The following is a 25069-nucleotide window of genomic DNA, read 5'->3' on the forward strand; positions in this document are numbered from 1 at the left end:
CAGAATCGCCCCCCCGCCCGGCCCGCCCGCCAGCACGCCGAGCCCAATAATCCCAAACCCCATGCCCATCCGCGTCCCAATCATAGATCGATCCGCCGTCAACCCCACAAAACACAACGGCGGCAACCCGATCAACGCCCCGCTAAAGAACCCCGCCACGAGCGCGACGCCCACCAACCCGCCCAGCGTCATCACGCCCACCATGGCAAACAGCAAGGGGCGATCAGATTGAACGGCCCCAGCCGATCAGCCAGGGCGTTGGGGAGGGTGCGCCCGAGACACGAGGCCGCGTTGAGGATAGGCACGATGTAGAACGCCATGTGCTCGGTGGCGAGGCGCCGCTCCGCCGCGGCGTAGGAGATGTAGAACAGCAGGACGAACAGCCCCATGAACGCCAGCAGCGACGCCCCCACGAAGAGGCAGTAGTGGAGGTCGGTGCAGGCGGCGCGGTCGACCAGGGCGCGCACGCGCGGGGGCGATGCGGGCGATGCGCGCTGCCGCATGACGGCGAGCGGGAGCGCGAGGGTGGCCAGCGCCACGAAGCCGATGATGCGCACGGCCCAGGCAAAGCCTACTTGAGGGAGGAGCCGGTACAGCATCACAGGGTAGATGATTCCGCCGACCGAGGAGCCCGACACGGCCAGCCCCGTCGCGAGCCCCAGCCGGCGGCTGAAGTAGTGCGGTAGCACCGAGACGCACGGCACGACGAGGCAGCCCGCGCCGAGGCCGATCAGCAGGCCCTGCGACAGGAGGATTTGGTAGTACTGCGTGCTGAGGCTGAGGAAGACGTGGCCTAGGAATATGCAGGTCGTGCCGCACGCTAACAGCGCCACGAGGTGCCCGCGGTCGTAGATCGGGCCCGTGATCGCCCCGATCACTAGGAGGAGCGTCGCTTGCGTGGACCCGATCCACGAGATCGCGCTCGCGCTCGCGGTCCGAGTGGAAGCGTAGTGCGTTTGGAAGACCCCGAACGTGTTCAGGAGGCCCCATGTGTTGAGGAAGAGGGCGAACCCGCCCAGGACCTGGAGCCAGAGGCGGAGGCCGCCGTCGGGTGCGGGGGGGATACGAGGGGGTGGGGGTGGGGGGAGGGGTGGAGTGGGTTTTTCGGTGGAGGGGCTGGTGGGCGTTGAGCTGAGGGTGGGGGTTGTTTGGGTGGATGCGTCCAGCATTTTGGTGGCTTGGAGAGGTGTGTTGATGGTGCAGGTATGTAGATGGTAGATTGCAGAATCAGAAATCTGGGGGGATGATGTGACTGTCCGTGCCTGTAAAGATGGATGTTGATAAATACAGTCAGTCTCAGCCTGCAGGGCGTCCGAGTTAGGGCTCGCTCGGAGACGGCGTTTCGGGGTTTTGGCCAGTTGGTGCTATTCTCCGGGTGGTTACAGGTTGACTTTGCGGGGCGCGCAGCCACTGTCTTACGGTGGGTTGAGAGAGTTTGATTTTGGATAGGAGGGGATTCGCTCGGAATATCCTTGACTCTTGGCCAATGCTTTCCCATGGCCAGGTCGATACTCTCCGGCTGACCAAGGAAATCTGGTTGTTTTGGTAGGAGGGGAAAGCCACACGAGCTAATGTCTTACAGAGCCGTAGACATACTTCTGTCTTCCCTGCCGATACTTTGAAAGCAGTGTAGCTAGCTGACAAGGCTGCAGAAGAGATCGTCAAGCAGGCAGTTGCTCGTCACCAAAACCACCGCGTATGTGCCTGATGCGCCTGCCTGATGCGCCGCCCCGATAATTGCTACAACTCGGAGCCGCGGGGGACCAACAGAATGAATCAAGTCAAAGGGTCAGGTGGAAAGGGCTAGCTTGAGGGTCTCTTAAAGGCGAATGCATCTACGCATGGTAAACGGAAGTGGTTTGCATTGTAGTGGTTTGGTCGAATTGATCCATCAGGGCTGGATTTATGGGCACAGTAGATGAGAAGAAAGTATGAGATTTCGCGACGACGGCAGCTCGACAAGAAGTGTTAGCAGATGGCCCAGTAAGAATGTGTATATCCGAAAGTTGGTGGTGCCCTTGTGCCGCATATCAGCCATTCATACAGAGTCGATCTCGCTGCATTATTACGACAGTGTTGCTGCGCCATCAAGTCTAGTCCACCCCCATCTTCTCCCTATACAGCCCAACGGCCTCCGCCTTCATCGCCTCATAATCGAAAGACCAGATCTTATGGGACCGGTCCTTGAGCTCCTCAAAGCAAGTCTCCGCCTTGACCCATTTGGACGGCTCGCCCCATTCGATCTGATGGTAGAAATCACGTACCGTGCGGCTGCTGTTCACCAGCCACTGGGTTCGCGTGCGGCGGACAGCACCAAAAGTCTCAAAGGCCGTCTTCAGGGCGGTCCCCTTGAGCGTCGGCTGCTTGCGGATGGTCTCCACCACCTCCACCATAAGACTCGACAAACACAGCGCATCCTCAATCCCCATTCCTGCCCCGGCCCCGTGGTGGGGAGTAGAAGCGTGCGCCGCGTCACCGGCCAGGCAGATCTTCCCCCGACTATAATACGGTGCCGGGTACTCCCACAGATCAAAGCACGCCCATTTCTCCAGCCCCTCCGGGAACAAGCAGATCACGTTGCGCACACAGGGACTCCAGTCGGCAAATGCTGCCTCCAGCTCCCCGCGCGAGGCCGGCGCCACCATCTGCTTGTCATCGAGCCAGCCCCCAGAATCCATGACAAACGCCGTGGCGTTGATCAGAGTATTGTTGGCCACCGGGTAGTGGATGAGATGGGCCCGCGGGCCGACGTGGTTGTGCTGGTTCCGGGCCTTGTATTCGCCCAGCGCCGCGATGGCCGCCTCCATCGGGATGAGCGTGCGGTAGGCCACCTCGTGGGTGTAGTGCGGGTATGAGACGGGGCTGCCTTCCCCGAAGAGAATCTCTCGGACACGAGATTTAATGCCGTCGCAGCCGATGACTTATCTCCGTCAGTCAGGCCATGTATAAAGCAAAGACATGCACTCACCGGCATCGACCTCCACCCGCGTCCCATCCACAAACCCCAAACCAATCTTCTCATCCAGCCCGCGTTCCTCAATCCATTGCAAGCGTCGTCGACACCAGATGGCCTCCGGCGGCACGACCTTCACCAACGCCTCCAGGAACTGGTCCCGCCGACACCCTTCAAAGCCCCGATATCCGGCATCGATCTGGTACAGCATCCGCTGGTAGGCGGGATCATTCGGATCAAGCTGGTTGTACCCGTCGATCCAGCGCAGGTAGTCATGGGCCTCCTTCACCCCCGCGTTGCTCGCGGAGGTCGCGACCGATCCGCTCGACCGCAGCGCCGTCACGATGGCCGGGTCCAGCTGCTCCATGCACTGGATGGCGTTCGCGGTGAAGGCGATCCCCGCGCCGATCTCGCGGAAGCCGTGCGCTTGCTCGTAGACGGTCACTTGGATCCCGCGCCGGAGCAGGCCGACGGCCAGCACGAGGCCGACAATCCCTCCGCCGATGATGGCGATCTCGATGGGTTCGGGGCGGAGTGGGGTGGGCATTTCGCTGTCGTTCGTGTCTGTCGATGAATGTAGGGCTGTAGGTTAATCTTCGGGATCTCAGACGAGTATACGCTGCGAGGAATGGAGGTGCCAGGTTAGGGCTGTATGCTAGAAGCCTTATCAAGATCGTCAACAGTATTCTCTCCTCCGAGAGATACAGTTTCTCTCGTTCGGACGGGGTATCCCATGGCGGAGTAACTGACTGCCCGTGTATTATCTGTATGTCGTTGCGTCCATGACCGGTCAGCTCGGAGTATCTCACACTATCGTATCCGGGTCCATGGTACAGTACTCGGGTCAGGAAGAAATTCCTGAATGTCATCTGGATGTACTGTCGGCCTGCTGCCTGTGCTCAATAAATTGGTCATCTTGCCGGGATCTGCCCTAGACTCCCATGCCAACGCACCATTTCAACAACTACAATCCTCATTGCCATTGGTGGCCTGACTCAACAACAGCCATCGAGATGTCTGATTCCAAGCCCGCAGTTCTGCTCTTCGGCTCCCTTTCCCTGTCCTTCGACGAGAAGGCCTTTCAACAGCTGCAGAGGACCATCATAGCTGATGGAAGACACCACTGGGCCTGGGAGACGCTCACGTGCCTCCCCCATTCCTATCAAACGATCGTGGCTGCCGTCCCTGCTCTGGAGTCTGCTTCTACTCTCCAACACCTCCACGACCTCAAGAAGGCCGTCCAACGTCAACAGCCATTGACCATACCTTTCCCTCTGCCGAATTCGGCCCTAATTCCCCTTGTTGTAGTCTTCCAATTGACTCAATATGCGGATATGGTTGAGGATGCCGCCATCGACCTGGACCCCCGGATTGACCTCTTCGCTGCATCAATCCACGGCCAAGAAACATTGGGCTTCTGTACCGGTCTCCTCAGTGCCATCACGGTCTCGAGTGCCCGGAACAAGGAACAGTTCTGCCACTTTGCTGCCGTTGCCGCCCGACTGGGTCTTCTTGTTGGCATGGTCGTCGACGCATGTGATGCCGCGTCTATGGGACCGTCACGATCGCTGATTGCCGCCTGGAGCTCAGAGAAGAAGCAGAATGAGCTGCATCAGATACTCCAAGATTTTCCAAAGGTAGGGTGATTCCCCCAGCCTGCGCTCAAACATCTAACTTACCCAACCAGGCGTATCTGTCAGTTTACTACGATGAGGATCGTGCAACGGTCACCACCGCAGCCTCAACACTCTCCCCACTGCTGGAACAATGTCGAGCAGCGGGCATCCTAGCTGCAGAGGTCGGGCTATACGGGCGATTCCACAGTGACGCCCACAGCAATCTTCTTCCAGCTATTCTCGAACTCTGCGACGCCCACCCGAGCTTTCAGTTTCCGGACGCCTCAGAACTGGTCATACCAACACGATCCAATGCCGGAGGAGCTTTCATCCACCAAGGGTTCCTGCACCGCCATGCTCTTCAGCAGATCTTGATAGACCCACCGCAGTGGTTTGCGGCAGTTGACACTGTCCGCAAATCACGGCTGCAAGAAGACGACGCTCATGTTGTCTCCTTCGGCACAGAGCGCTGTATCCCACCCTCTCTCATGCGCACAGTCGGTCAAAAGGTGATCCAAGCGCCCGTGCTGGGAGCTCGCAGGCTGCCTCGTACACGTATTCCGGCAATGACATTGCCGTTGTCGGGATGGCGTGCAAAACCGCCGGTGCGGACAACCTCGAGGAATTCTGGGACCTACTTTGCGCGGGGGAGTCTCAGCACAAGGAAGTACCCCAGGAGCGTTTCGGTTTCGAAACTGTCTTTCGAGACGTCGACCACAAGCGCAAGTGGTTTGGGAACTTCATCAATGGTCATGACGAATTTGATCACAAATTCTTCAAGAAAAGCCCCAGGGAAAGCGCGACAATGGATCCGCAACAGCGCCACCTACTGCAAATTGCCTACCAGACCGTAGAACAATCCGGCTACTTCCACAATCCGAGTCCTGACAAGCGGATCGGCTGCTATATAGGTGTCTGTGCCTGTGATTATGAAGCCAACATCGCCTGTCACGCTCCGAATGCTTTCTCCGCGACGGGAAATCTGCAAGGATTCATTGCTGGAAAAGTCAGCCATTTCTTCGGCTGGACCGGCCCTGGTCTCACCATCGACACTGCATGCTCCTCCTCGGCGGTTGCGGTTCATCAAGCCTGCAAGGCAATTGGAGGAGGCGAGTGCAGCGCGGCCCTTGCTGGTGGCACGCATGTAATGACCAATCCACTGTGGTTTCAGAATCTGGCAGGCGCCTCATTTTTGAGTCCCACTGGACAATGCAAGCCATTTGATATCAGAGCAGATGGGTACTGCAGGGGAGAGGGTATTGCAGCTATCTTCCTGAAGAAGTTGTCCGCGGCGGTCGCCGATGGAGATCAAATCATGGGCGTGATCCCAGCAACAGCTGTCCAACAGAACCAGGACTGTACTCCAATCTTTGTTCCAAACGTCCCCTCGTTATCCGATCTCTTTCAAGACGTGTCCAAGCGAGCCCGTCTCACACCGGAAGAAATCTCCATTGTTGAGGCCCACGGCACAGGTACTGCAGTAGGGGACCCTGCAGAATACGATAGTGTCCGTGCTGTCTTAGGGAGATCAATCCGAAAAAAACCGTTGATGCTCAGCTCCGTAAAGGGACTAGTAGGTCATGTGGAGTGTACCTCCGGCATCATCTCCATCATCAAAGTGCTACTGATGATTCAGAAGAGCATGATCCCACCCCAGGCCAGTTTCACCACCATCAATCCAGCTATCAAAGCGACGTCAACAGACAATATTGTCATCCCAACTAGCTTGCAGCAATGGAATGTTGGGTTCAAAGCTGCTCTCATCAACAATTATGGAGCCTCTGGTTCAAATGCGTCCCTCATCATCACCCAAGCCCCAGCCCAAGCGAGGAGAGCAATCGGAAGGACGGTGCATGACAGTATGAGGTATCCGTTTCGAATCACTGGCTTTGACGATTATAGCATACGACAGTACTCGAAGGGCCTTCGCGACTATTTGAATCGTGACCTCTCTGAGCCGAATCTGTCTGATATTGCCTTTAATTCCGCCCGTCAAAGCAACTGGCATCTTGATCGAACGCTGATGTTCAGTGTAAAGTCTATTGACGAATTGAACAAGGATCTTCAAGCATACGAGAATGGTAACTCCAACATCACGTCCGTTTCTCTTGCGAGTTCTCGCCCTGCGGTGCTATGCTTTGGTGGGCAAGTGTCTAAGTTCATCGGACTTGATCGGCTGGTGTATGAGCATGTTGCAGTGTTTCGAAAGCATCTCAAAACGGTTGATGCCGTGGCTCGGGCCATGGGTGTGGGTAGCATCTTCCCGGACATATTCAGCCGTGCTTCGATTGGTGACCCCGTCAAGTTGCAAGTAATGCTCTTTTCCTTGCAATATGCCTCAGCGCACAGCTGGATAGATTCTGGAATCCAGCCAGCGGCAGTCGTAGGCCATAGCTTCGGCGAGCTTACAGCTCTATGCGTGGCGGGTGCCTTATCGCTTGAAGACACCATGCGTATGATCGTGGCTCGTGCTACCATTGTTAGAGACTTTTGGGGTCCTGACAATGGTGCTATGGTTGCTGTGGAGGCCAATCTTCATGAAGTGGAAGCGCTACTTGTGGAGTCCAAGGCCTACTGTGCCGGTATCGAGTCAGCCACCATTGCTTGCTATAACGGGCCTCGGAGCTATACGCTGGCTGGTGCGACTCCGGCGGTGCAAGCAGTCATTGAGACACTTTCCTTGTCTGCCTTTTCGTCCATAAAACATAAGCGATTGAACGTGACAAACTCTTTCCACTGTTCTCTCCTCGATCCTCTTCTTGGGCGACTTGAGCAAAGTGCCCAAGAGTTCGTATTCAAAGATCCCATTATACATCTTGAGAGGGCCACGGAGTCAGCTGCCGGCGAGAAGCTTACCCCTCAGTTTGTTGCTCAACATATCCGCTCACCCGTATTCTTCCACCAAGCAATAAAGAGATTATCCTGCAAGTATCCATCCTGTGTCTTCCTGGAAGCTGGGTCCGCCTCAACCGTCACCAACATGGCTAGCCGAGCCCTCGGCAGTCCCGAAAGCTCGCACTTTCAATCTATCAACATCACTTGCGACAATGAGTGGAACAACTTGGTGGATGCAACACTGAGCCTGTGGAAGGCAGGCTTGGGTGTGCAATTCTGGGCTCACCAGTCGAGTCAAACAAAGGAGCACCCAATTCTCCTATTGCCGCCCTACCAGTTTGAGCGTTCAAAGCATTGGATTGAACTCAAGACGCCCCCAAGAATTACTTCGGAAGAAGACTTGAGACCAAAGATCATGGAGCAGGACCTACCAGAGAAGCTTTTCAAGTTCGTCGGGTACCAAGACAAGGCCGAGCGGCAAGCGAGATTCCGTATCAATACGCTGGCCGCCGAGTACGACAGACTCCTTCGTGGACACGTCATTGCTCAGACAGCGCCCATCTGCCCTGCCACTATTCAGCTTGATATAGTCATTGAAGCAGTACGCAGCATCAAGCCAGCTTTCTCATCATCCAAGCTAGAGCCCAGGCTGTACAACGTCGAGAACGCCTCGCCACTCTGCATCAACCGGGGGCAGGCGGTGTGGGTCGAGGCGGTTGCGGAAGGTAGCGCAGCAACAACTTGGAACTTTCAGGTTTTCAGCAATGACCTTCAGAACGAAGCCCCGCGCACAGTCCATACCACTGGTCAGATCGTCTTTCAGTCCGTCGACGATCTCGCACTGAAACTTGAAGTTGCGCGCTTGGAACGCCATTTCAGCCACGAACAATGTATTGAAATCCTGCGCAGTAACAATCCAGACGACGAAGTCCTGCAGAGTAGAAACATCTACAAGATCTTCGCCGAGATCGTGGACTACGGAGAGGAGTATCGTGGACTGCAGAAGCTTGTGAGCAAGGGAAACCAATCTGCAGGTCTAGTAGCCAAGAAGTATAATCCGGAATCATGGCTCGACGGGCATCTGGCCGACAGCTTCTGTCAGGTTGGAGGCATCTATGTCAACTGTATGGTTGACCGCACCATGTCAGATATGTATATCGCAAACGGTGTCGAGCAGTGGGTTCGCTCGCCGAGGCTTCACCAGCAAGATTCGCGGCCTGATTCGTACCATGTTCTGGCGACACATCATCGACCCTCACCCAAGGCGTTTCTAACAGATGTCTTTATATTCAATCCGACAAATGGTTCTTTGATTGAGGCCATCTTGGGTATCAGCTATGTTAGAGTACCGAAAGCTTCGATAAGCAGGTTACTATCGCGTCTTACCATGGGAGACTTCCAGAAGGTTGCGGAAGCTTCCACCTCTGAGCCTTTTCATGGTGATACCGATGCAGAGAAAAAGGTTTTAGCAGTTCCCCAAGCAAAGGTACAGAGAGCCAGTCCTTCAGCAAGCAACAAAGTGCAGGCACCAGGCAAATTAGAGACCGCACCAAAGGTGAAGACTATCCTTGCGGAACTCTCCGGTCTCGAGCTGAAGGAGATCAAAGATGACAGTAACCTCGCAGACTTAGGAATTGATTCTCTCATGGGAATGGAGTTGGCACATGAGATTGAAGCCGCATTCCAGATCACGATTCCGGAAAATGAGCTCATGGATGTCATCGACATTCCCAGCTTGATGAAGTGTGTGGAAACTGTGATAGGTGGCGGCGTTGTTACTGCAACGGAAAGCAGTGATCAAAGCACTTCTGAGAGTGAGGAAAGCGACACAAAGCCCAGCGGCTACACGACGCCGAGTACCGCATCCGAGGTGGCTGAGCCAGCAAAGTCTGTCCAGAACATCGGACTGAACCTTTCCTTTTGCTCTGTGATAGAGGCTTTCAATGAGGTCAAGAACAATACCGACGACCATATTGTTGAGTACAAGCAGGGCAATTACTTTGAGACGGTGCTGCCCCTTCAAGATCAAATGTGTGTGTCGCTCGTCCTCGAGGCGTTCGACAAGTTGGGACAGCACATTCGCAATGCCAATCCTGGTGACAAATTTGTCCGCATTGAACACGCAAGAGAACATGCCCGACTAGTTGACTACCTGTATAGAATGCTCGACGAAGGAGCAGGGCTTGTAAATACCGACGGCGATTGCATCACTCGCACGGCAGTCCTCCCTCCTTTCTCGAGCAGTGAGATCCTCGCAGAACTTGTTACTCGCTTCCCTGACCAGAGTATGGCTGATAAACTCACCTTCTACACTGGATCTCAGCTGGCCGATGTCCTCAGAGGCCAGACAGATGGGATCAAGTTGATCTTCGGAACTCCAAAAGGGCGTGACCTCGTCTCCAACATGTATGCGGAATGGCCGCTCAATAGGCTATTCTACCTACAAATGGAGGAATTCATTAGCCGGCTCGTTTCTAAAGTCGACATGACTCAGGGCGCCATCAAGATCTTGGAGATGGGGGCTGGTACAGGAGGAACGACTAGATGGCTCGTTCCTCTGCTCGCGGAGTTGAACATTCCAGTCGAGTACACCTTCACAGATCTCGCTCCGTCCTTTGTCGCTGCCGCTCGCAAGAGATTTGGCAAGCAGTATCCCTTCATGAAATTCAGGACACATGATATTGAAAAGGCTCCGGCCGACGATCTTCTCGGCACGCAACACATCATCATCGCCAGTAACGCTGTGCATGCCACGCACAGTCTCAGGGTGTCTGCAAGTAATATCCGCAAGGCCCTACGATCTGACGGTCTCCTTATGATGCTCGAAATGACAAGTACCATGTATTGGGTCGATATCACATTCGGGCTGTTTGAGGGCTGGTGGTATTTTGACGATGAACGCACACATGCTGTGACGCACGAGTCGCTGTGGGAAACTGAGCTGCACTCGGCTGGATACGGACACGTCGACTGGACTGATGGTGCGCGGCCAGAGAACAGACTGGAGAAGCTGATTATTGCCTTTGCTTCAGGCGGGAGGTATGAGCGACTCCCACAGTCACATCCAATCGAGAGCCTATCGACTGACTGTGCGGCGCGACAAACAGTTATTGACAGATACCTGCGTAAGATGACGGCCGGATGGGAGGCTCCTTCGGTGAAGGTCGGACCCACAAATAGGGATAGAAAATGTATTGTTCTCACAGGGGCAACAGGGAGCTTGGGAAGCCATGTGGTCCAAAAGCTTGCCTCCAGTCCTGGTGTGACGAACATCATCTGTCTGAATCGACGGAGTCGGCTCGACGCTGATCAACGACAGCTTCAATCTCTGAGCCAGAAAGGCATCTGGCTTCCTGACGATGCGATCGACAAACTCACCATCATGGATGCTGATCTTGCAAGACCGCAACTCGGGCTGTCGAGTCCACAGTACGAATCCCTTGTTTCAACGACCACGCACATTATTCACAACGCCTGGCTCATGAATGCGAAATGGCCGTTAGATCGATTCGAGTCCCAGCTTTGTATCATGCGCAATCTGTTAGACTTTGCGTCCGCTGTTGTGGGCCATGGCTGTAACATAGTCACGTTTCAGTTAATCTCCTCCATTGCCACAGTCGGTCATTATCCTCTGCATACAGGAAGACCTCGGGTTCCGGAAGTGATGATGGGAATCGAATCTGTTCTCCCCACTGGGTACGGAGACGCAAAGTACATTTGCGAGTTGATGCTTGAGTCGACGCTAAGGCTTCACCCAGACAAATTCCATGCCATGACGGTGCGTCCAGGGCAAATCGCAGGCTCCAGTGAGAGCGGATACTGGAACCCCCGTGAGCATTTCTCCTTCGTGATCAAATCATCACAGACACTCGGCGCCCTCCCTCGCTTCGAAGGCCTTCTGTCATGGACGCCCGTCGATTTCGTAGCCGGTACAACCGTCGACTTGCTTTTCCGCGACGACCAACCGTATCCGGTCTACCATATCGAGAACCCGATCCGCCAGAGGTGGGAAGATATGATGCCTGTGCTTGCAGATGAGCTGCACCTACCACAGACAAACATGATTCCATTCTCAGAGTGGGTGCAGCGCGTTCGGGAGTATAGTCGACATGCAGGGTCAGAGCGGGAGACCGCCATCATGTTGGTTGATTTCTTGGATGAGAACTTTCTGCGCATGTCTTGCGGTGGGCTCTTGTTGGAGACGAGGAGATGTCGCGAGCATTCGAAGACTCTGGCAGATATGGGCCCGGTTAGTGAGGATGTGACAAGGTTGTATATCAAGAACTGGAGGGCGATGAAGTTTTTGAATTGATCTTTGTGTTCTTCATGTCGAGATCAGTCCTCTCCCTTGGAGTTGAAGATGAATAGACAGACTGAAAGTGAATGAAGGTTGCTGGTCGTTGATGAAGCTCACTTCCTGGGGGGGGGAATCTCTAGACAGACACAGACAGAAAACAGAAATGCATCATATGAGTACTCGTATCTTGTCATTGTGGAGGATCCGATAATCCCCAGAATCGCGAGCAAATGCCCACACCACTCCTGCAGGCCAGGATCTCGCCTCCCAGCGGTGTCCGTGGTGTCAGAAGACTCAACAAACAAGGTGCCGCCATGGTGGATCAATCATCGCGGACTCCCACAAAAACCAACTGGGTGCCGCGTTCCGTAGGCGGGGTATGCCATCTATGCCTAGCAGTTCAATACTGTCCACTCATCTGATCTCATTCTAGATATCTACGGAGTCTTAGATACACCACAAACTATTGAGTGAGAAGACCCAAATCCAGGATTCAAACAGAGCGGCATCTCGCGTGTGTGCCCTGTTCCTCATGCCTAGAGCCTTGCAAATCATCGGACGAGGCCCTGAGAGAAGCAGCCAACTTTAAAGCCATCTCCTTCAATGCTTTCTTCGCCTCGACGGCCTGCTTGTCTAGTTCATCGATATGCGCTGTCGTAACGTCCCCTATTACCTCTGAACCATCATTGGTTACAGTTTGTATCTCGCATATACTGTCCTGGACCACCTCGCCTAACTCGCACACTTTTATTTTGTGTTCGTCAGCAATCTCCTCGCGAAAATGGTCGACAAGACCAGGCAGTTCTGATCTGATGCTGTCTTGAACGATATCATCAAGTTCTGATTTGATGCTATCGCGTACAATATCCTGCTGTAATTTGAGACTGTTGTGGATTTCCTCATCGATATATCTTTTGATGCAAGGATCGATCAGATGGACGCCAGGAGGGCCAGATACCCCGGACTTTGATGGTAGGGCACCGTCTACATCCCCTGACAAGCCCAGTAGACGATGGTGTCCGGAGCGAATCAATAGCTCGCGAACCCGATCTTCGGGAAGTCGGCTAAGCTTCTGCTCAAGATATCTAAGTGAAAGATGATCCGCGTCATCGGATGACGAAGCATGTATAAAGTGGGTTGGACGGATCGAGTTTGAGGATGGTGACGGAGAGCAAGTACTTGGGGTATTGACTTCGGTAGGTGCTCCAAGCCAGTCTGGTTGTGTAAGAAGCGGCCTTTTGCAACATTCTTCGGGTGACAGAGACCACCCTAGAGACCATCAACAGGCTATGAAAGCTGAAATCTCCTGTAACTGTGGAGATGGGACATACCTCTGACCCGTTTGCCAATGGCCGGATTCAATTCGGGTTGGTCATTGTATTGGGGTGGACCCGCTTGCTCAGCCGGTGTTGATACATGTTCCTCATCATATGGCGGTGGAGAGAGCTTGAATATACTCGGATCTCTCTCGACTACACCATGTCGATGATGGTCGAAAGACTCTGGCTGGAGGGTTTGTATTCTAGAGCAAAATTTCCTCAACGTCTCAAATTCTCCCCCCTGAAATTGTACCAGGGCAAAGTGTAGGCGTAGCGATTTTGATTGGCAAATATGGGCGAATGAAATGAAATTTGAGTCTTCTGGATCGGAAGAACTCAGAGACTTTGCCCAGGATGGACAAAGAACAACCCCAGGCCTAGCTAAATGTATACTGAGCGTTGAAACATCCGTAGCACCGCTTATAGTTTGTCGTATTTTCGAGGACAATTCCGATGGGCACAGGTTAGGGTTGCTTCTCTTAACTAGCGAAGAGTTCTGGACCGCTTTGGGGCAGATATTCAATGTTAGTGAATCCGATCTGTCAGTGGAGTTAGCAAGGGCTGCCTTGATACTAAGAGAGATAGATCCTCGCTCGGGGTCGTTGGAGTAGGCAATGCGACACCTGGCATCGCAAGAATGTTCCGTGCCCGGCACAGAAACGACAACTTTCTTGGACAAAGCCCAGTGCGACTCTTGCGATACAGGCGACATTGGATAACTCTAAAGTTCCTTAGGTTTTAGAGATTCCCTCGAATGATCGAGTAGCCCTCCCACCCGGGCTTTGAATAAGCGATGAGCAGCCCTGGCTCCGGCGAATGAGAGATCAGGGATAGAAGTGAGAGGACAACAGTAAAGAGACCGACCGAAAGCTCCTGCGGCCTGGCCACAAGCACATGCTCACTCCAGGGAAGAAGTTGGAGAGTCCTATGAAAACACAGGAATGGCACGCCAAGCAGCGAGAACGGCAAGAAGAAATGATTCCTTGATTGACGAACGACAACAAAGGTATCAAAAGCTCTTGCGGCCTAGCCACACGTACGTACCCAATCCAAGATCCAAACCTGGAGTCCTATGAGAACACAGGAACGGCAGGACCAGCGGCGAGAACGGCAAAGAGCGAATCGTCAAGTCCCTATACGTGATCAGGATGATGGAGTTGATATCGCACCGAACGAAGGTGAAGCATGAGATATCTCAGGGGAAAGGGGGGGGGGGGAAGGGAGTGAGGAGATTGTTGGGGGCGGGGAGGTGGTTCTGGGGAGAGGAACGATACAGAACTCAAGGGACGGGAAAGGAGGCTCTGCCCACGTGATCTTGACAGGTGACCTCATTTTCCGTGGCAGGTCGAGCACAGACTCCCTGGGTCAGATGACCAGACCACTATTGCGATTAACTTACTTTGTACTTTGGGCTAGTTTCTTCCAACATTTTCTGACGGTCATACTCTGCCGTTCATATAATATCTCTTGGTAGCTTATGGGAAAATAGAGAGAAGGAGGCAGCGGCAGCAAGAGAGATGTGCAGTGGCACTATTAACATCATTATTACTTCTCTATGTCCTCTATGTCGACTCGATAAATCAATATCAAAACATACTATGCTCAATCCTTTCCCTCTTTATGCTGGTGTCTAGGATAGCATTGGCACTCGGAATGGAAGATAAAAACCATGAACGGTCGCTTTTCCTTGGGAAACCAAAAAGCAAGCATCTATAGTACAGTCTATATATTAGGTATTATGTCAGTGGTGCCGTATAGAAGCGATATAGCCTCCTTGGGCAAAATGATGCAACGCGAGCACTAGAGGTAACAACCAGTCAGTGAGAATAAAAGGTAGAAAGAGAGAAGAATAAGGAAAACTCACAGAAGAGCATGATCAGCGCCAGCGCTGGAAGTACCCACGGCGATTGGCCGACTGCCTGGCTCTTTCCGGTGATGTTCATGAGACTGAGCAGCGCCAGACCCAGCCCCACGAGCGCGATGGTCCCCGTGCTGACGCGGCGCAAGCGGAAATGATGAGGATCGCGGGGAAGCGACAGGATTGCGAAGACCGTGATGAAGATCAGGAAGAGGCCCGTGCAGATGCAGAAGTATCCTGGAGGTGAGTGAAGATGTCAGTCGGTACTTGAACCTCTCAGGTCGATCGACACGAAGGATCGGAATGATGTGACAAGTCTAAAGAGAGACAAAGATGACGGAGGACGATGTACATACCAAAAGTAAGATCATAGACCTTCATGACCGCGTCGATCTCCTCCTGGAACGTGAGGTTCGCCTTGGCCGCCACTTCCTTGGGGATCTTCCACCCGAAGTTGTGCACGATGATGGTCACCGTCTCCATGATGGCCGGCCACGCCTTCTCGATGAACTCCGTCCCCGTTGCGTTGGAGGGCAGCGCGATGGTCGCGTTGTAGGCGCTTTCGATGGTGTGAAACTGATCCATGTAGGTGGTGAAGCGGTTCAGGGCGTCGTCCAACGCCTCCCCGAGCATGTCCCTGAGTTCGTCGACCGGGGCATTGCTGTTGATCCCGCTCATCAAGGGATTGAAAAGCTGGCTGATCCCGGCCCAGAGGTGTGCCCAGATGAAGATTTGGTTGATCCCTTCCATCATGAGGCAGAGGCAGACGTGGAAGGAGAAGTGGAGCATGGCCCACAGGTGCTGGCCGATCGGACCCAGTGCCTCGACGCTGCTGATGTTGTCGAAGTACAGTTGGTAAGTCAGGTACTGTGATAGAGAGGAAGTCCTGGTTAGAAATCTTTCTTTCTAGCTTGACAAGGGGCAGGTACTCTTACAATAATTAGCACGGATGATATGAGAATTCCAATGTCCTGGGGGAAAAACCGCTGGTCCAGCTTCCCGATCATGCTGACAACCTTGGTCAGAAGAATGATACCCTCGCCCAGCTATCAAAAAGTGGTTTAGTATCTTAGATGAATACGCCTGGAGAATTATACATACGATAATCAAAGTCAAGCAGGTCATTCTCTCCACGAGATGGGTCTTCTCAAGCGAGAGCGCCGGCCAAACCGCGGCCACGACCACGTTGATCCCCACCTCGGTCACGGAAACGCAATACCACGCGATATAGGCATCCCATCTGATGCGCAACTGGAACACAAACGATATACCAAAGTAAACAGCTGCAGCGGCCAGCAGCGAGACCAAAGTGATCAACAATGGCGCGCGAGTCTTGCGGTAATGCCATGTGAAGTAGAGCGTCGTGCCGTACTGGCATGCGAGTACCAAGCGGCTCACCATGAGGATCAGCGACAGCTGCTGCATTGGGCCCCAGGCGTCCTGCCTCAGGAAGTTGGGGCCGATGACGGCCAGCCCCATCATCACGCCGAAATGGCACGCGTGGGCCACACGCTCGAAGATGCTGTCCGTGGCAAACCGGACGTCGTACAGACTGACCTGGCACCAGGTGAACCACAAGATACTGATGAAGCCGACATAGGATGCCAGCACTGGACATATATTTAGCAAGTCCATTCCGCGAAGACTGATATTGTTCAGGGGAGGAGTCGGCCACATACTCTTACTGCTGTTCACATCGTGGGCAGTCACAAAGGAGGTCAAATTGGCCACGAAAAACAAGTCGAAAAACAACTGGATGTTGGAGGTAGCCTCATAGTGTTCGAACTGAGGGTCCTCAAACAAGGTCTCATCGTGTGTGGCCAGACCGAGCTCACCATCAGACGTTGAACTATGCCGCGTGCTGCTCTTGGACTTGAACGGGTGCTGTTAGTCTTTGAGTCTTGCGGTTCGTGAGATTAAGACGTACCAAAGGGCTTGTCACAAAAGGGATTCGGCCCATTTTGTATGACAGGAGAGAGAAGCTCTCAGAATGTAGGTGGAAAACTGCTGTGGACGCCTGGGAATCTTGTCCCTGATCTTCCTCTTCCTCTTCATCGTTGTATATCACAAAGCATGGTTTAGCTTGTCGAGCGAGATCTATGGTCTAGCTCCTTTGTCGGCCTTATATATGTTGGATGTAGTTACAGATCGCGTTTGGACAAGCCGCAGGAAGAAAAGCAATTCCATCTTGCCATGAGGCATTTCAGTTGTGCACCAGGATGATAGCGAACGGTTTCAGGAGAGAGTATGCTGTGTTTGGGGTGAACCTCGTGTTGTCGCATGGCTTCGAAGATCGTGCTGACTGCATATAACTATTCCTGCACCTGGATTTGCATTGAGTCATTGGCCACATCAAGATCTTGGGGCTGTTAACCGCGTCTGTCATACCGAAAGCCGCTCAGCCTTATCGGTGTTGAGGTTGCACAAGATTTCAGGCGGTGGAGGCTGGATCTCGTTGGCTTCTATATCGGGAAAAGCTGCGGATAAAATCCCAGACTTTAGATAAAGATAGGCATCCAGGTTGCAACATCACCAAGTCTCATACTACAGCTTCATGCGACAGAATGTTCACTCTCGCTGCAAAGATGCGCATGGTGATGTGCTCTGGATGCAGGGCGCTAGGATTATCGTGGTCTGTCAATACGGTCTTTTGTTAGTTCATGAGATATAGCCAACTGATAAGTTAGCACGTACAGGAAAAGAAAAGCCCCACTCAGCTGCTGCAACTCAAGGACAGTCGACAACCGTTCTAGATTCTCCAAATGATGCACCGGATATGAGACCTGAGATGAGACCCGAGATGGGAGGCCGGGACAATCCATGCCGTGCCGACCAGTTGGGCCGTCACTTCATCCAAAACTCATTCAATCCACTAGAATGCTTCCTTCACCTTTCGGTTCTCACCAACGTTGGGATCAGTCACACTCAGCTGGCGACTCCAGGACAGTTGAGGACCGTTCTGGATTCTGCAAACGATTTACCTGAGGGGAGAGACCAGGACAACCCATGCTGTGCCGACTAATCGGACCGGCACGCTATTCAAGATTCAGTCGATCCACTCGAATGCTTGCTTCACCTTTCAGTTCTCACCAACGTTGGAGTCAGTCACACCCAGCTGCAGCAACTCAAAGACAGTCGAGAACGGCTCTGTATTCGCCAAAGGATCCACCCGAGCTGGGGAGACCAGGACCATCCATGACGTGCCGACTAATCGGACCGTCGCTTCATGCAGCAATTCGCTCGATCTACCAAATGGCTTCATCTTTCAGGTCCCACCAACGTTGGATCGTTCCAGCCTGGTGTTGGTGGTTTCGTGTTCGATTGCTCTCTCCGACGGCGAGGATGCAGTGACTGATAGAGAGAAAGAAGAGTGGTAATTGCTTGTACTGTACTGTTCACCAAAGGCCAGGAGACGCGAGAGAGGTTAATTGACAACTGACGGCTTGAATACTGTTCGTGGCTGGTCATCTCTCACAAGATGCTACTGGAACCTACAGAGCGTCTGAACCGGGAATCTCCAGCTCGGGCAGGTTGCAACATCTGGAGGCAATCACATCGTCCCATTGTGGGTCGCAATGCACATTCTGTAGGAGAATATGAATGATGACTAGGGTAAATCTTGAACAAAGAGCGTTCCACTAGAAGCAAAATCTGGGTTATCATTTGTGGTAGCAGCGCTATGAGAGAACTACAGAATACCCCTTCCTTCATGGCTCGATGAAACCTGGCCTAAATCAAATCAAAATGTGGGGGATGGAGCGATACCGGGCTAACAGAACACACGGGGAGTATGAGAGATAGTTGCGACGAGGTAATGGATAGTAAGGCGATGTGAATGTGATGGCGGCACCAGCTTTATGCAATGTAAGCAATCTCGTCCCCATCCAATCGCTCGATATAATCCTTCTCCATCAGAGCCTCGATATTCTTCTTGATGTCGGGGACCTTGGGAGGGAAGCGAGATTTGACTTGTTGGATCACTTCTTGAACCAATTGTACGTGCTTCATCTTCTTGCGGGACTTCATGATACGGACAATCGCAGACTAGAACAGCATTAGGCGGGGTACAAATTCAGGGGGTAGGACGAGGAACGTACCTGAAGTAAGAGCTTGCGATCCTCCTCAATTGTCTTGTGTGTGTCATCCGACTCGACCTTCTGCTCCGACTTGATTTGAATGTTGAGGTTAACCTTGATCTTCTTGTTCTTGAAATTGTAGTTCAGAGTGAAAGACGTTCCAGGCTCCGGCTTGGATCCTTCGGAATTGATAGTCAGAACTTTAGCCTTGAGGAAAATGCTGAGGTTGGGATCAAGAATTTCAGGCGAAAGGGAAGTGGCTTTTTGAATATCCTCGTAGCTTAAGGTATCGTGCTCATTGAAGAGTAGAAGTATGCCCATTTGGAATGTGGATACCTGGAACGTGTAGGGTACTTTGGTGTTCTTGATGTAGTTGGCCTTGATTTCACCCTTGCATAGCTGCCAAAGCCATGTCAGCTTTCTGCCACTGTGCTTGTCAAAGTAGAAGCTCTGGAATCGTTCAGATGTCTTGACGATTTCGGGTGGTGCAAGGAAATCGGTGGTAGGCGCATTGAGAGGCCAGAATCCGGTTCCGAGGATCTGGAAATGAGAGTCGACCAGCTTCCGCCGATCATCTTCATCGAGTACCTTCTCTTGCCAGTCCCGGTAGCTGGCGTTCAGGTCCTTCGAGATCTGAATGTCTTGGAACATGCGCTGCAGCTTGTTCGTGTATTCAAAACCGCACGCCTCCTTGAGCTTGCTGATCATGCTGGTTTCTGCATCGTCGGACACGGAGCTGACATGTACCAGACGTTTAGCGAGCATCTTGGAGTAGAACTTCTGGAAAACATCCTTGTCCTCGATGTACTTGAAGACAGTCATAATTTGCACCAACATCTCTTCCAACTCAGACTCCTCTGCAGCTTTGGAACCCTTCTTCAATAACGAATCGGTATAGCGCGCGAGCAACTCGGGGGTCTTTGTCGATCCGGACCTGCAAATCTTGTTGCGGTTGACAAACTCGCGGCAGGCATTATCCAGAGAACGGACAAACTCGGACTCACCGTTGAATGCCTCGCTGACCAAGCTTTGATACCTGGTATGTACCTGTAACAATGCGTCCACGTACATCTTAGGCTCGAACGATGTCTCTCCGTCGGCGGCCACCTTCTCAACGGCGGCCAAGCCAGCCTTCCTCACATGAGCTTCAAACTTAGTCCGGAGAGGATCCAGACCCTCTTTGATGCGAGACAGAAGTCTATACATCCGAGCCAAATCATCTTGACGCTCGTTGTCCAGCAGAACCTGGAATTCATCTCGGAGGAGTTCAGAGTGAGCCGTGACCAGCACATCCAGACAAGTGTCGGTCAGATGTTTCGAAATGTCCGGGTGCAAGTACAAGCCGACACGAGCCTTTTCTTCCTCCAGACGGGCTTCTGCTTTCTTCATGTACTCGACCACGCTGTTCTCGGTAACAAATTGCCGCGACTCGTTTTCGTAGTAAACTCTGGTGGCGGAGATAAATGGCTTCTCGAAGTGGTAGCGGTAAACCTCGAGCGTTGACCTGGTGCTGTCAGTCTCGTCAAGGCCCAGGGAAACGAACGAGTCGACGATGCTCTTGATCTGTGACTGCTCAATAGTCTCGCCGTTACGCTGCTTTTCGACCAGGTTCAGTACAGCCTCCATAACCTTCTCATGAACCTTCATGAAGAAGTCGTCCTTCCATTTCACCAGGTGCAGCGTGTAAACATCGTAGACATTCTTCTTTCCCTCGTCGATCTCGCGTTTGACCCAGTGTCTGTTTAGGTAACGGAAGAGATGGTTGATGTACTTGGCGGCAGTGGTGTAGCGAAGCCATTCGCGAATATAGAACCCCAACAACGCCTCCTCCGCATGGCTCTCGGATTCTCTATACACAGCGTCCAAGTGACGTGAGAGGTATTCACCTAGTAGTTTGTAGAGTTCCTCCCCGAGGAGATGGGCTGCAGCGGTGATGTCAATATACGTTGTAGCGCTGACCCACGTAAATCTTGGCCGGGGGGTAGAAGGGACAAAAAGACTGACCGCCGCGATGAGCTTGTAAACCGCTGCCGCTGCCAACGGCTTTCTGTGATGTGCAAAAGTTGTGGACCGCTCTAGATTCAAACCCGTGAGTATTCTTGGTGGAGTGAACGCCTTGAGGTCAAACCATACGTGTAAAGGGCCATGTACTAAGCCCGCGTGAAGAGAGGTCAGCGGCGCGACAAGTAACGAAGACCAGTCCAACAGGAAAAGAGTGTCGAGTAACATACAGTTTTCATGTCAACTCCTTCCTCTAGTTTGAGCATCACACTGTCGATGCCCTTCTCCAAGAACGTCCATCTACCTGAGTCAGCCGGTGGCCCGGAAGCAGTCGCCTCGACAGCCGACCTTGCGGATAAGAAACTGGACCTGGGAAAACTAACGTCTCATCGAGATCATCCTTGTGGGGTGTTTGAGGGAAAAAAGCCGGCATCTTGTGTTTGACCGCCCAGGTTCGAGCCTTGAGCGCGGGTCTGTGGAAGATGCGTGTGAACATTAGCCTGGTAGGACTAATATAGCCTCATAGAAAGCTTCCGGGGGGCGACGGAAACATGCTGCTGCAGGAGACCGCAACATGAAGAAAGGAAACTGCCGTGTAACAAGCAAAGATGCCCATGAGATCAGGTATACGTGAGCCTTACCAAACGTTGCAAGCGATAAGGACAGTGGATGACCTCACTCAGCGGTGGGCGGTTAAGGCAGCGGTGACGGAGACGGCGAGACGAATAATGGCTCTCCTAGTTGATCTGAGAGGAGAAAGAATATCTAGAAAAATATGATAGGTTGGGGGAGACAAAGAAGTAAGACCACAACCTGCAAGTCCCTAGAGTCAAAGAAATGGGGGGGAGTAAACGAGACGCGCCTCAAGCTGGAGGAGAGATCGGGGATGGAGAAGCAAGCCAGAAAAGGCGTGGCGTTGGGCGATGAGTGCCGTGGGGGGGGGGGGGGGGAGAGGCCCGGGAGAAGGTCCGGTTCCGGTAAGCGGTCAGGCAGCTCTATCGAAATATCTCCCTGGCGATCTACTGGCTGACTAGAAGTGAATCTTGAGCCCGCGGCAACTATGCCCACTGCCTGATCGAGTGAACTGACTTCTTGAAAAAACTGTCAGGAAGATGACCAGGAAGATCGATTCTCTACTGTTGAAAAATTCCTCATTTGTTCATGCGGCTACTTTACTCTGACGGAAACCCACATCAGGCACCCCGACATGGCATGCTTGCCTAGGGTGGGACGTGGAACCCCATCCGAATGAGTTGGCTGCATTGTAGCATGCCTAAATTTTAAGCTCTCTGGGCAGTGTTGTTCATGAACGCCATGCTCAAACGCCTCTGCCCTTCCGAGACAGGACAATGACCATTGTTGTCGCAGGCGAACATGTTTGCTACTGAGTTTTGGTAGTATCAGGAGAGACTGCCACTTCGTGCGCTACAAATGACGTCATGTCTAGCTCAAATTGAATGCCGGTCGCCCTTTTTAATCAGGAAGACACCCTCCGCACCAGCCAAACTCGCGCATCTCTTATCGCGTGCCCACACCAGAAGTCCGGCGCAATCATGTCATTTAAGCCGCTTACTGACGTCCAAGTGACCTACCGCCAGATCCCTCGGTGGCAGGGTCTCCCGAATACATCCATACAGTCAAAGGCACTCATGATCTACCACAAAGCATTCGACGCGTCGGCTAGCGACCTTGCAGCACATTTCGAGGATGTGGGCGAGGTTACGTCGCAGTGGGTCTATTCTATGTATCGCCAAACGCACTTCCACAGCACCACCCACGAGGTTTTAGGGGTGGTTTCCGGCCGTGCACGCCTTTGTTTTGGTGGAGAAGACAATCCCGAGCGCTTTGAACCAACCGTCGAACGAGGGGACCTGATCATAGTACCCGCCGGTGTGGGCCATCGACTCCTGGACGAGCTGGGCACAGACGAAGGACCTTTCAAGATGGTCGGTGCCTATCCGCCTCAAAAACAGTGGGATATATGCTACGGCGAACAATCCGAGGCAGACAGGGTTACGAAGAATATTCAGCGATTGGATTGGTTCCATGGAGATCCCTTATACGGCAAAGATGGACCGGTTTTGCACGTGTAGTCTGAACCCAGCGTGAGCACGTGGCTAAGCAGTATATGTACATCTACCATTGACGAGTAAATCGGCCGTAATGCATATATTATCGGTATCAAAGCCAGGGCCTTCGCACAGCATGCCACATATAAACGCCTCGCCTAACCCAATTGACAGATGACCAAACCAGGGGAAACAACACCAACAGGGAAAGAATAGAATGTTATCAGGTAAAAACATGGGCATGGAAAGCAGCGATCCGAAGTAGACAAGAAGAAAGGAAGAAAAGGTGGGTATAGGTGAATAATGGAGAAAGAAAGGTAAGGAAAGTTGCTAGGAGAACCAAACCCCCTGCCAAGTGCTTCAAGAAGCCACACGTTCGACAAGTCTATCAGGAAGATTAGAATAATTAGCATTCGAAGAAAAACGTTATGGGGGTGGAAGCTGGCCTACCTGAGCACACTGATCGCAAATGTTGTAAGCCAGGCCAGAAGCGCAATCAAGAGAACACAGGCGAGAGCTATTTGTCGGTCGCATATTGCGTCATTCTTTGGTGTGATCTCTTGATTGACTTCATTCAACGTGCATGCACCCTGAACAGTGGACAAGGATTCGAATGCTAAACTTAGATTGGCCGAGTCGAAAACAATAAAGAAGATATCCAACAGGATCAGCCGTGCTTTGGCGGATGCAGACCGGAGGCCCAGCGGCTTCGAGGTATATTCGTCAAAGGTGATATAGATCAGATATACGAGAGCCACCGCGTCAACAATGATGGCCATAAGCGCGGATGGGCCCTGTGGATGTTTGTATTGACCCGATAGATGCTGGATCGAGCCCCCTAGTGCCAGGGCAGTAAGCGAGAAGCACCATACGGTAAGTCTGAAGATAAGAGGAACCATAGGACTCCTGAGAAGAGTATTATGGAAGCGCTTGAACCAGATCTGCCGGCGTCGCTTCATCCTCAGCGGGTCCTCGGTATCCTCATCTGGAGCGAGTTGTCCTCGCCACGGCTGCGAGAAATCGCCAAGGTTCTCGTTCAACCATTCTGGGGTTACAGACTTCTCTTCCACGCCCGGCTCACGAGGATATGCGATCACCTTCGAGAAGTTCTTCCAGCGAGACTCGCGTCGGGAAGGGCCCCCTTGCTCTTCATCATCCTCATCGTCGGCTCGGCTCGGGCGGTTCGGTCTTGTCGCATAAGGGGAGTGATTGTGCTGCGCCACAACGGCGTCGTCGGGTTGCGAGGGAAGAAGGCTAGCCGTGGCAGGAACGTCGTTATCTTCAGGATATTCTACCGAGCGGATCCAGGCTACAAGAGACGAAGGTGCAAAGTCAGCAAGGACTGCATTAAAGGAGGCGAGTAGAAGGATCCATGCTCAAGTTACCTGGCAATGTTCTTGGTTTCCTTCCCATTATTGGACCAAATTCAGTGTCTCCCACCACAGTACTCTCTAGTGAGCGCGAAGTCCCCGCAGACTGGTCTACCATATCCTCATTGTGACCGAGGTCATGGTCGCTGTTCACTGCGCCAACGGAAGGGTTGGACTGCGCCGACATCCATTCCGTGGTGGAAGGTTGTTCCGACAGCTGTTCGTCCGGAACCGAGCCTGAATCTGGTGGCTGCAAAAAGTAGCTGTCGCGCACATCGTGGGCCATTGCCTTAAATTTCAGCGACTGTCCCAGGCAAAGTTGCGTCGGATTGTCGGAAGCAGGGGGAAGACGGCGGGTCCAGTCTGCATCGCCCCAATGTTCCTCGGAACTCTTAGCGGGCACAGCGCCTTAGCTCTGCAATTGGAACACCCGTTTCTCGCTAATAGAATAAAAACATCCGCTGAGAAAGAATATAGACAACACCCACCGTGTGATGTATGTAAGAGGAGGTGGGTGGTGGAGAGAAAGAAGCGCTCGCCCTGGGGAGGGGGAGGTGAGAGGGGGCTGGTTCGGCAAAGGAACCATGAATCGGAGCGCTCCAGTTTTTAGTGCCCGAGACCTCGTGAATAACTAGATTTTAGTGATGGTTCCTGCTCGTAACTACTCCGTACTGT

The 25069-nt window shown here is 52.8% G+C and overlaps 9 protein-coding genes across 9 annotated transcripts; 2 read left to right on the forward strand and 7 right to left on the reverse strand.

Annotated features, from left to right (window-relative positions):
* Positions 1-68: 68 nt before the first annotated feature.
* On the reverse strand, positions 69-1169 carry BO66DRAFT_446261 (MFS general substrate transporter; the record flags this gene model as incomplete). Its single annotated transcript, XM_025651671.1, has 1 exon — positions 69-1169. One exon carries the CDS (start codon positions 1167-1169, stop codon positions 192-194), a length of 978 nt encoding a protein of 325 aa, XP_025497573.1. The 3' UTR covers positions 69-191.
* A 924-nt stretch (positions 1170-2093) lies between these two features.
* On the reverse strand, positions 2094-3740 carry BO66DRAFT_386966 (FAD binding domain-containing protein; the record flags this gene model as incomplete). Its single annotated transcript, XM_025646209.1, has 2 exons — positions 2969-3740; positions 2094-2920 (listed from the first exon to the last, which is right to left on the reverse strand). Exons 1-2 carry the CDS (start codon positions 3498-3500, stop codon positions 2094-2096), a joined length of 1359 nt encoding a protein of 452 aa, XP_025497574.1. The 5' UTR covers positions 3501-3740.
* Positions 3741-3966: 226 nt separating this feature from the next.
* Positions 3967-11716, forward strand: BO66DRAFT_476353 (polyketide synthase; the record flags this gene model as incomplete). Its single annotated transcript, XM_025653318.1, has 3 exons — positions 3967-4590; positions 4641-5066; positions 5111-11716. 3 exons carry the CDS (start codon positions 3967-3969, stop codon positions 11714-11716), a joined length of 7656 nt encoding a protein of 2551 aa, XP_025497575.1.
* A 393-nt stretch (positions 11717-12109) lies between these two features.
* Positions 12110-12948, reverse strand: BO66DRAFT_386968 (uncharacterized protein; the record flags this gene model as incomplete). The annotated part of the gene is made up of 3 exons (XM_025646210.1): positions 12110-12334; positions 12416-12786; positions 12845-12948. The coding sequence occupies 3 exons, from the start codon at positions 12946-12948 to the stop codon at positions 12195-12197; spliced, it is 615 nt and encodes a 204-aa protein (XP_025497576.1). The 3' UTR covers positions 12110-12194.
* On the reverse strand, positions 12895-13942 carry BO66DRAFT_23371 (uncharacterized protein). Its single transcript, XM_025642780.1, has one exon. The coding sequence runs from the start codon at positions 13730-13732 to the stop codon at positions 12989-12991; it is 744 nt and encodes a 247-aa protein (XP_025497577.1). The 5' UTR covers positions 13733-13942; the 3' UTR covers positions 12895-12988.
* A 531-nt stretch (positions 13943-14473) lies between these two features.
* On the reverse strand, positions 14474-16838 carry BO66DRAFT_433188 (uncharacterized protein; the record flags this gene model as incomplete). The annotated part of the gene is made up of 7 exons (XM_025650681.1): positions 14474-14550; positions 14885-15115; positions 15235-15745; positions 15814-15924; positions 15980-16488; positions 16558-16762; positions 16806-16838. The coding sequence occupies 7 exons, from the start codon at positions 16836-16838 to the stop codon at positions 14474-14476; spliced, it is 1677 nt and encodes a 558-aa protein (XP_025497578.1).
* Positions 16839-18481: 1643 nt separating this feature from the next.
* On the reverse strand, positions 18482-21141 carry culA (cullin culA). Its single transcript, XM_025642786.1, has 4 exons — positions 21088-21141; positions 20959-21029; positions 18976-20876; positions 18482-18922 (listed from the first exon to the last, which is right to left on the reverse strand). Exons 1-4 carry the CDS (start codon positions 21099-21101, stop codon positions 18734-18736), a joined length of 2175 nt encoding a protein of 724 aa, XP_025497579.1. The 5' UTR covers positions 21102-21141; the 3' UTR covers positions 18482-18733.
* Positions 21142-22015: 874 nt separating this feature from the next.
* BO66DRAFT_396740 (cupin domain-containing protein) lies at positions 22016-23395 on the forward strand. The gene has a single exon (XM_025648555.1). The coding sequence runs from the start codon at positions 22413-22415 to the stop codon at positions 23046-23048; it is 636 nt and encodes a 211-aa protein (XP_025497580.1). The 5' UTR covers positions 22016-22412; the 3' UTR covers positions 23049-23395.
* On the reverse strand, positions 23026-25007 carry BO66DRAFT_396741 (phospholipase D regulator). Its single transcript, XM_025648556.1, has 3 exons — positions 24410-25007; positions 23475-24333; positions 23026-23409 (listed from the first exon to the last, which is right to left on the reverse strand). The coding sequence occupies exons 1-3, from the start codon at positions 24678-24680 to the stop codon at positions 23385-23387; spliced, it is 1155 nt and encodes a 384-aa protein (XP_025497581.1). The 5' UTR covers positions 24681-25007; the 3' UTR covers positions 23026-23384.
* Positions 25008-25069: the final 62 nt, after the last annotated feature.

This window comes from Aspergillus aculeatinus, assembly GCF_003184765.1.
Source record: "Aspergillus aculeatinus CBS 121060 unplaced genomic scaffold BO66scaffold_103, whole genome shotgun sequence".
Classification (NCBI taxonomy): Eukaryota; Fungi; Ascomycota; class Eurotiomycetes; order Eurotiales; family Aspergillaceae; genus Aspergillus; species Aspergillus aculeatinus.

What these genes read in the sequence shown, in the direction of transcription:
- BO66DRAFT_23371 (XM_025642780.1), bottom strand. Translation starts at nt 13,732, where the DNA reads ATGTCGCCTGTATCGCAAGAGTCGCACTGGGCTTTGTCCAAGAAAGTT.
- culA (XM_025642786.1), bottom strand. An exon ending in TTTACAAGCTCATCGCGGCG is followed by an intron (nt 20,877 to 20,958) that starts GTCAGTCTTTTT and finishes TCACCGCTGCAG; the next exon opens with CCCATCTCCTCGGGGAGGAA. An exon ending in ATCGCAAGCTCTTACTTCAG is followed by an intron (nt 18,923 to 18,975) that starts GTACGTTCCTCG and finishes ATGCTGTTCTAG; the next exon opens with TCTGCGATTGTCCGTATCAT.
- BO66DRAFT_396741 (XM_025648556.1), bottom strand. Translation starts at nt 24,680, where the DNA reads ATGGCCCACGATGTGCGCGACAGCTACTTTTTGCAGCCACCAGATTCA. An exon ending in GAAACCAAGAACATTGCCAG is followed by an intron (nt 24,334 to 24,409) that starts GTAACTTGAGCA and finishes CGTCTCTTGTAG; the next exon opens with CCTGGATCCGCTCGGTAGAA. An exon ending in TTTGCGATCAGTGTGCTCAG is followed by an intron (nt 23,410 to 23,474) that starts GTAGGCCAGCTT and finishes TCTTCCTGATAG; the next exon opens with ACTTGTCGAACGTGTGGCTT.
- BO66DRAFT_396740 (XM_025648555.1), top strand. Translation starts at nt 22,413, where the DNA reads ATGCCGGTCGCCCTTTTTAATCAGGAAGACACCCTCCGCACCAGCCAA.